A 9,961-nucleotide genomic window follows, 5' to 3' on the forward strand; every position below is an offset into this window, starting at 1 on the left:
CAGCAGAAGAGGCAGAAGGAAGACTAGTGGTAGGCGAAGCAAAACGGCTTCAGGGGTGTCTGAATCGTCAAGTTATGGAAGAGGCAATTCTTGACTTGTAGCCATGGAAGAGAACCATAAATATGTTTCATACGAGGGTGACGCAAACCACATTGATGACATGATGAATTGCTAATGCGTAGTGGGAAAAGATGTTCAAAGTGATCGAACCTCTCTCCAAAAGGACTCTCTAAAAAGGCCTTCATTTCTGAGTCGTCCACGGGGAGGTCTAGCTGTTTTGGCCGTCTGACTGTCCCCTCACCCTTTGTTAAGTTTTTGTGTAGTTTTCTAAGTCTCCTATTTTGGAGGTTTAGTACCACTTTTGGTTGGGAATTTAGTTGGGCTTCTACTTGTTGTCACGACCTGATTCCACAGGCCGGATCGACACTAGAATCTGGGCAAGCATAATGCCCTCGAGGCCTATAGTAAGCCTTATTGTTCCCAAATCCATAATCAGTGCTAAAAACTGAGACCTAACATGTGAATATAATAAAACAGAATATTACATTCTTATTCGAGTCAACACAACCTGATAATCATAAAAAACTAAAGTTAGGGGAGCCTAGCTCAACCCTGATATCACTATTTGCAAACATTTTAAATAACATAAAAATTTTGCATTTATTAAAACACAAAAACTTAAATTTACATAGTACTTGATAAGATTATCACTAGTGCTAACACATGCGGAGTTCTATATTATAATTTTGAAAATAATAATACAAATAAATAACTGCTAATAAACCTACGAGGAAGGAAGCAGGTTATTCTAAAAAAAAAAAAAAAAAAAAAACTCCTCCTAAAAGGACTCTTCTTAAAATTCTAGATGCACACTTCCCATAAATCTGGAGCCTAAGCTCTTATACCAACTTTGTCATGACCCAAATTATGGGCCGAACCGGTACTAGGACTTGAGTTGGCATAAGACTACCAAAGCTCGTAGTAAGCCTAACTATTCTCTAGCCCAACCTTAATGCCCATATCCAAAGCCCATTTTCAAGAAATTAACCGGATAGAGTCCGACCATAAATTGAACTATCTAATGGGGAGTTTTTAGCTCACCCAACTTATTATCACAATATGTATATATATGAGGAGCTCAGCTTACCCTCACAATCCTCAGTCAATCAATTTAATCAAATGGGAGCTCAGCTCCCTCATCCAAAATACATATTCATATTCATCCCATTCAACTATACGTGCATAATATTCAACTATACGTGCATAATATTAAGTTTACAATTTCAAAAAAATAATAATTTACAATTTCCAAACCAAATAAAATACTCCTAATATATGCGAAGTTCTAGATTTTGAAATAATAACATAAATTATAGATACTGCAACTCTAGACATGTGAGGAAGAAAACATGTTAATCACAAGGAAAAAAAACCTCCTGTAACCTGGAAAAATGAGTGAACAAGAGTGAGCATTCGACTCATAGAGTATGATATTGATTTTAGTTACCATTTCTATAACTATTTAGCACTAATGCATCCCTAAGGAATGAAATGCAACACAGATCAACATATTCAATCAAATTCAGATAATATTAACACAAAGAATAATTTGAAGCATTCACACACCCGTGTGTCACATTAATATATATAATATGGGAGTTGATTCCCTATACAACTCTCTTAATCCAATGCCTGCTAGCGAGATTAACTCGAGCCAGATTTTTGCTTAATAATCTAAATGCGGGGGTCAGCAAGATCAACTCAAAACCGTACTCATTCTGACTTACCACAAAAAGATCGGGCCTCAAGCGAGACTAGCTCAAGCCAATTTGCCTGTCTTACCCATATCCATTATCAGTACACCACATGCACTCCGACACATGCACACAGCTCTAAATTACTCAAAGGCGACACACATCAAAATCATCCAATAATAATGCAACACAAAGTGTGCCTATAATAGCTGAATACATATATTTATAAGTGATGCATGGGCATACTTTGGATATATGGTAATAATATTGAAATCATAATTAAAATCAATATCTACTCACAGTACTCCAAAAGTCACTATAGCGGCTGGGCGAAAGAGAAAGGCTGACCTGGCTCACCTAAAAATTATATCACAAATTTTTCAATATTTACTTAGAATAAAACTTTAAAGAGTCAAAGGATAGCTTAAGTTTTGTCGAAAATCCGGCAGAGCTCTCCCTACACCTAGGACCCACCCAACCTGTAAAGTGATTCGAATAACACTTCTAAATGTCATAATTTCATATCCACAACTCAATAACAATACATGGCCTCTCCTAGGCCCTCCAAACCAGGCAAGTCTCACACAGACCAACAACTCAATTGTAAGGTTTAAAATGGACATTTTGCAAAAGTCATTCAAACTAGCTCTAAAACTTCTAAAATTTTGTCATGCGGTTCTTAACAATGCTATAAGTCTATTACAAAAGGAATTATAATTTTTTAAGCACCCAAGAATATTTTATGAATTTTTATTCTAATCCCGGTACTAAGTAAATAAGGAAACTTAGAATTTGGGTTTACTTATGTTGTTTCTGACTCTTGGAATGCATCCGGGGTGTCTGAAAATGGTAAGGAGGACCTCAATTTTGACTTGATTCCGAAACTACTCTGGCAGCCTATCTGCTTGACTCGAAAATGCAGATCCGAGCATTGGTCAAATTTCTGCGAAATGAAGGTACCTACGCAAAGTTCACAACTTCAGAGATTAGATTAAAATTTTTTCCAAGCCTTAAATGAGTTTATTTAATTTCGTAAAAATTTTATTCTAACCCCTAGTATTGTGGGCTTCGCATATGTACCTTTATTTCGTAGAAATTTGATCGGTGCCTGAATCTACATTTTCAAGCCAGGCAGACAGGTTGTTGTAGCAGTTTCAAAATTAGGTCTAAAACACAATCCTCCCCACCATTTTCAGACGCCTCGGACACATTCCAAATATCAAAATCAACATAAGTAAACCCAAACCCTAAGTTTCCTCATTTACTTAGTAATGGGATTAGAATAAAAATTCATAAAATATTCTTGGGTGATTAGAAAATTATAATTTCTTCTGTAATAGCCTTATAGCATTGTTAAGGATCGGGAACAAAATTTTAGAATTTTTAGAGCTAGTTTGAATGATTTTTGCAAAATGTCCATTTTAAACCTTATAATTGAGTTATTAGTCTGTGTGAGACTTATTTAGTTTGGAGGGCCCAGGAGGGCTCATGTGTTGTTGTTGAGCTGTGGATGTGAGATTATGTCATTTAAAAGTGTTATTTGAATCACTTTGCAGGTTAAGTATGTTCTAGGTATAGGGAGAACTCTGCCTGATTTTTGGCAAAACTTGGACTGTCATTTGGCTCTTTAAAGTTTTATTTTAAGTAAATATTGATAAATTTGTGATATAATTTTTAGGTGAGCCAGGTCATCCTTTCTCCTCCGCCCAGCTACCGCAATGACTTTCGGAGTACTTTGAATAGATATTTATTTTAATTATGATTTCAATATTATTACCATACATACAAAGCATGCCCATGTATCACTTATAAATATATGTATTCAGCTATTATAGACATGTTTTATGTTTACATTATTGTTGGATGATTTTAATGTGTGTGTTACCTTTGGGTAATTTGGAGCTGTGTGCGTGTATTAGCGTGTGTGCGGTGTACTGGTAATGGATATGAGTAGAACGGGTAAATCGGCTTGAGCTAGTCTCGCTTAGGGCCCAGTCCTTTTTGTGGTAAGTTGAGGTGAGTACGACTTTGAGTTGATCTCGCTGACCCCCATATTTAGATTATTAAGTGAAAGTCCGGCTTGAGTTAATCTCGCTGGCAGGCATTGAATTAAGATAGATGTATAGGGGATCAGCTCTCGTATTATATATATTGATGTGATATATAGGTGTGTGAGTGCTTCAAATTATTCTTTGTGCCAATATTGTCTGAATTTGATTGAATATGCTTATTTGTGTTGCATTTCATTCCTTAGGAATACATTAGCGCTAGATAATTATAGAAATTGTAACTAAAATCAATATCATACTCTATGAGTCGAATGCTCACTCCTATTCACCCATTTTTTTAGGTTACAGGATGATTTTTTTCTTAAGATTAATATGCTTTCTTTCTCGCAATTCTAGAGTTACAGTATCTATAATTTATATTATTATTTAGAAATCTAGAACTCCGCATGTACTAGGAATATTTTATTTGATTTGGAAACTGTAAAAGATTATTATTTTGAAATTGTAAACTTAATATTATGCATGCATGGTTGAATGGAATGAATATGTATTTTGGATGAGAGAGTTGAGCTCCCATTTGATTAGATTGATTGACTAAGGATTGTGAGGGTGAGCTGAGTTTCCTATGTATATACATATTGTAATCACAGGTTGAGTAAGCTAAAAACTCTGAATTGGGCAATTCAGTTTATAAGTCCGATTAATTTCTTGAAAATAGGCTTTGGATATGGGCGTTAAGGTTGGGTTAGAGAATAATTAGGCTTACTACCAGTTTTGGAGGCTTTATGCCGACTCAAGTCCTAGTATCGGTCCAGCCCATAATTTAGGTCGTGACACCTGTGTTGCGGGAGTTTCCTTTTGATGTGGTAGTGATGCTCATAAGAGCAGTTGGGCTGGCAGTAGCAAAGGATCAATGCCGATGAGGTCACTTTTTCCGTCATGGCGTCACATGCAAAGCCCGAGATGTACTAAGCCTTTTCCTGGTCCAAGTCCTTATTTTAAGCCGGTGTTTGCTGCAAATCTCCGTCCATTTGGGTTACAAGTGTTGAAAGTAGAGGGGAGTTTTGGTTTATAGGGTGATTATGCTATCTTTAATGTTGTTTGGTCTCGCCTGTATGGTTTGTTTTTCTGCCAAGCTTTGTCCTTTGATGGCCATTGTTTTTCTGCTAAGCTTCCGCCTTTGAAGGCCAGTGGCGTGCTGCCAGTGAAGAAGAAATTCAAGTCGGATCAGGTCTAATTTAGTTACGTTAGGGTTATATACTGCTAGAATTTGGACCCTCTTTTCCTGAATGAGTAGCATTTTTATTCTAGTAGGCTTAGAACTTGTAACCTTATTTTATCTAATGCAATACATTGGTGGGTTTTGTTAAAAAAAAAAAAAAGAAGTTCGAAGAAATTGTTCAACATACCGCACCACTCCACATAGATTCACTTGATCAGTCTCCATCTCTACGGCCGATTAATTAATAATTACCATTTTAATTAAAATCATAATAAATTTCACAAAAAATACACATTGGTCGAATGTTCATGTCCTTACATTTGGCTAGAATTCTCCGATCATTACATAATTGTAGGCTCTAATATTAGTGCTCTTAGTCAAGAGTCCAGGCCCGTAATTTTGGTCAATGTTTAGTTTTCCTCTCACAAAAGGAACTTGGCCATGCATTATAAATGGAACAAACAAGTTTCCGCCAAATATTTTGAGAAATCCGTCTAAAGCGGACAATCAGCAAATTTTAGCAAGAAAAGAGCCATGTTTGACATCGAAGACAGTACAGAATAATTAAAAGAAACAAAAATCCATCTAATAGTTCTGCAATCCAATTTATGTCAAATGTAGCCTGCTGGGGAATTTGGTTTCCACAGAATTAAACCACCACTGAGAAATAAGCAAAAATATAACCCCCAGCAATCCACTCACCCCTCACACATTGCTTAATAAACATAATCAAGTCATTAACGACGACCAGAATCCCCGCAATCACAAATTACAAATCAGGCAGCAAATTTATCAAACTTAACTGCAATAAGTAATTGCTTAATTCCTTGTCAATAATTTTTAAATTGTACACTCGTATAGTTGGGGTTAGTATTTGGTTTGACAGCGCACTGGGTGCAAATTACCAAGATGACAGGGCGGCCCCCATTTCAGAGGCAAAGGCCAAACTTTTCGATGGCAATGGGAATTTACATTATTTACATCCGCTGCCTTTAATATGGTTGGGCACAACAGTATCATTTTCCCTGGCTAGTAAACCCTGCCGTCTCATCATTCACAGCAGCCTGCGTCAGCGTTGGTTGTCGCCTATCTGGCAGTCACCCCCTTAGATGATCCCTTGTAAAAAAGGGATGCCTTAAGGCTTCACGAGCTGTTAGCCTATCAGAGGGATCATATCTAAGCAATCCTTGCAAGAGATGTATCAGATCTCCAGCCGAATGATCAACATGCTGCATTACTAGATTCTGCAAGTATGCAGGTGGCCAAAAAGCAATTACAAAAATAAGAAACACAATACTAAAATAACATTCTTTACGTTATACACAAAATCAAAAGGACACAAAACCTGAAGACGATGCAACTTCAGAACAGCTTTAATACTTTCCCTTGAAGTCGCACCTTCAGGCCAGTCCAGTCTACCCCTTCTGATATACTTCTCTCCATGTCGACTGTCAAAAATTTAAAATGATAAGTAACAGTAAACAACAAAATGAGAGGTATCCATGAAAAAGTAGCTTAATAAGCATACTTGACTCTCTTCAGCATATGCTGAGGCAGTGGCCCAAGGACCCTTTCCATCATCGCTAGGTGCTCCAAATTCTCATGGGTTTGGAATAATGCCTCACCCTGTAAAGCAGTTGCAGAGTTGTAAAATGTCTACGTCAACACAACTTCGAAAGACAATACTAAACAGTAGAAAGCAAAGTTCAGATTCGTACGGAGCATAATTCCAATAAGATGCAACCAACACTCCATATATCACAGGGATAGCTCCACCCAAGTCCTAAAAGAATTTCAAGAAATTCATCTTCTACCCAATCATTTTAAAAAAATAAATAAATAAATAAATAAAAGTAACCTAATAAAATCGAGCACTTACCAAGAATAACTTCTGGAGCACGGTAATGGCGGGTGGATACAATGTAGTTCTGATCTTGGCGCTCATAAGTAGTGCTACCAAAATCAATCACCTTAATAGCACTCGACTTTGGGACTCTTTTGAAGTAGGAACTTTCCTTTTGTGATCGAGACAAACCCTGCAGACCACAGGGTACATGAATAGCTAGTCACTTATGGAACTCACAGAACAAGGTTCAAAACAATCAGTTGATGAAATAGAATTGCAAAAACAGAGTAACCAAATGTTCAAACAATACAAATGGTGTGACCTTGTAATCAAGAACTTTAATATAATCAGCAGAAACAAGAAGAATGTTCTCAGGTTTCAAATCAGTATGAATCAGGCGCAAGTCATGCATAACTGCAGAATTCAACAAACAGCAACGTAAGTCACCCACATACCAAGAAAAGCCCTCTGCCAACCCAATTAAATTAATACAACTATGCAATAACAAATACGTTTCTGAACCTTTTTAACTCTTTGTTGCAAGAAAGAGATGTGACTAGTTATTTTTCAATAAGAAAACAGCATTTTGTGGGTATGAGTGTGTGAAAAAAGCACATCTCGTAGTCAGGTATAAAGATATACCATAGAACCCACAATTAAAATGTTAACAAAAAAAAAAAAAAAAGAAAATGCAACAATGTATGGTAAGAAACTAGCTTAGGTAATTACTACACACATGCTACACATTCCAACAGTTGTCTTCCAATCTCACGGACAAGATCAATGGGAAATGAGCGATAATTGTTTTTGCGAAGAAAATCGTATAAGCTTGGTCCAAGCTTCTCAAAAACCTGTTGAAACCATTTACATTCACCCAAAAAGTCTTAACCCCCAAATTATTTCTGAATTGGGGAAATTAATCTACCACAATCAATCATATACTTACAATACAGATATGATTACGATAGTCAAACCAGTTCCGTATTTGCACACAACTGCAAGGAATAAAGCCATTTAACCACAGACATAGTGTTTAAGAAAGGTTGTTACAGGTCCTGCAATGCAATATAAACCAGTACAACAGTAACTAGAAGTTTAAAGTACTCACCGATTGCCACCCTTATCATGTTTACCAAGCTGTTGCAGCACTTCAATCTCTATCATAGCAGCTTCACGATACTTCTTAATCCCGCGGACAATTTTGATTGCAACCATCTCTTTTCTTTCTCTATCCCAGCATTCCAAGACCTGACCAAAGGTGCCTACACAAATAATAAAAAGTTGTGAGAAATATCATGCCAAACGAATGATTGGTAAACCCAATAACAAGCAAGAATTGAACTTCACTCAAAAGACATACCTTCACCCATCTTGCTCTGTATCTTATCTGCACAAATGGAAGCAAAAGGAAACAGAACAAATTTAGTCAGTTTGTAACATGAACCAAACATCAGCAAAACTGATCAATATCTACGACAAAAAAATTTTCATAAGGAAATAACCAATCCCATGCACGGAGTTCTAAAAGTTCCTGAGAACCAAGTGCATAAAAAAAAAGGCACTGTCACGCAAACGCAATGCACTAAAAAACATCAAGATGGGACGTTGTATCTTTTGTAAATCAGCAATTAAAACTTCTACATGAATAACACTTACTGTTATGTTCAAGATTGATTTATTACAAAATCCTACTAACTGTTTAAAAAGGTAGAAGGATAGTAAAGTGTAATTACAGCGAGAAGTTAAATTTTCTCCAATTGCAAACATGTAATGGCCATCCTTGTCATCTTCCCGCCATGGGGGGGAACCATTTCGAGCCACTCCCTTTACAAATAGTGAACTAGAGGTAATATGGTCCGGGGTTGCTCCAGAAGATGCATAGCTTGTTACATTCCCAACCTCTTGTCCACAAAATATTCCTACCTGAACCTACACACAGCCACCCATTTATGTACCACACAAGAAATTAAATGAAAACTTCTAACCTGATTCCATCATACCCTTGGGAATCCCCTTCACTAATTGCCAAATACTCATTCATGACAGAAAATAAACAAATCTCAGATAACAAAGAAACTACAAAATAAAATTAACAGCACAACAGAAAATAGATAATACCATATACCCAGATAGACGTCCCTAAAAACAAGTTAAGATACATGTACAACGATTCAATTGGTAGTTATCAGCAAATTAATCAAAATCAAAAGCATGATTTCTTTGCAGGTATATACACAGTCAAATTTATAAATAATTCATGGAATAACACATACAAGAAGATTTCTGGGTGCGAACTCTGAAATAAAATTATCCACAACAAGAAAGCTCAATCTACCAGATTAACTCCATACAAGAATTATAAAACGCTGATCACAATAACCCAAAACAACATACAGACGTATATACACAGATCTGTTCACGTTAAGATCAAAGAAAAAGATAACATTAAAATTAAAAAAAAACGAAAGACTCAAATATAATTAAAGTCTCAGATCTGCTCGAAGAAAAACAAAGTTCTGCAATTATGAAGCACAAGTAGGTGGAAAACCAAGAATAACCTTTACTGATCCATTCCACGAGTAAAACTATACAAAGTTGATCAGATCAGGAAAAACAAAACAAAAACAATGCGAAATAAGAGGAAGCAAGAATCAAAAGAATAAAAGCTACTACCTTAGGGACCTGAGGAACGTCCCAGCCCAAACGCGCCCTCTTCCTGGGACGGTGATCCAAGTGCGCCTGAGGAAACTCCGTTACGCGCTCCATCTCCATAATCGAAAGCAAAATCGTAGAGAACTAACAGAAAATTGAGAAAAAAATTTTGCTATCCCTGACACGAGACCAAAAACCAGCCTAGGCAGAAAGACAAAGGATTTGGTTGGATGAGGGAGAATTGCAGCTAACCCTAATTAACCTGCAGCACTGTCAGCGCTAGGCGGTTGAGAAGAGACTTGGCCGTCCACGTGTATTGATCTTAGCCGTGGGTTTGACCGAGACACGTCTTCACTAGCTCCCTTTTTTTTTTTAAAAAAAAAAGTAATGGTCTTGTTTAGCAATGGTTAAGTTAGCGTTTGTTATCAGCGAGGTTTTTGGTTTCCATTATCATTTTAAAAAATATCGATTTTTCAAT

The 9,961-nt window shown here is 36.6% G+C and overlaps 1 protein-coding gene across 5 annotated transcripts; it reads right to left on the reverse strand.

Annotated features, from left to right (window-relative positions):
- Positions 1–5,701: 5,701 nt before the first annotated feature.
- Positions 5,702–9,733, reverse strand: LOC110665603 (serine/threonine-protein kinase AFC2). 5 transcript variants are annotated; one of them, XM_021825800.2, is made up of 12 exons: positions 9,514–9,733; positions 8,565–8,760; positions 8,192–8,218; positions 7,940–8,093; positions 7,778–7,826; positions 7,568–7,682; positions 7,154–7,245; positions 6,865–7,021; positions 6,704–6,768; positions 6,514–6,611; positions 6,331–6,433; positions 5,702–6,229 (listed from the first exon to the last, which is right to left on the reverse strand). In XM_021825800.2, the coding sequence occupies exons 1-12, from the start codon at positions 9,601–9,603 to the stop codon at positions 6,083–6,085; spliced, it is 1,293 nt and encodes a 430-aa protein (XP_021681492.2). In that variant the 5' UTR covers positions 9,604–9,733; the 3' UTR covers positions 5,702–6,082. The 5 variants fall into 5 exon arrangements, with proteins under 5 accessions (XP_021681492.2, XP_021681491.2, XP_021681494.1 ...); XM_021825799.2 differs by having other exon boundaries at positions 9,505–9,732; XM_021825802.2 differs by lacking the exon at positions 8,565–8,760 and having other exon boundaries at positions 9,514–9,650.
- Between the last annotated feature and the right edge of the window lie 228 nt (positions 9,734–9,961).

Source organism: Hevea brasiliensis, chromosome 13 (assembly GCF_030052815.1).
Source record: "Hevea brasiliensis isolate MT/VB/25A 57/8 chromosome 13, ASM3005281v1, whole genome shotgun sequence".
NCBI lineage: Eukaryota > Viridiplantae > Streptophyta > Magnoliopsida > Malpighiales > Euphorbiaceae > Hevea > Hevea brasiliensis.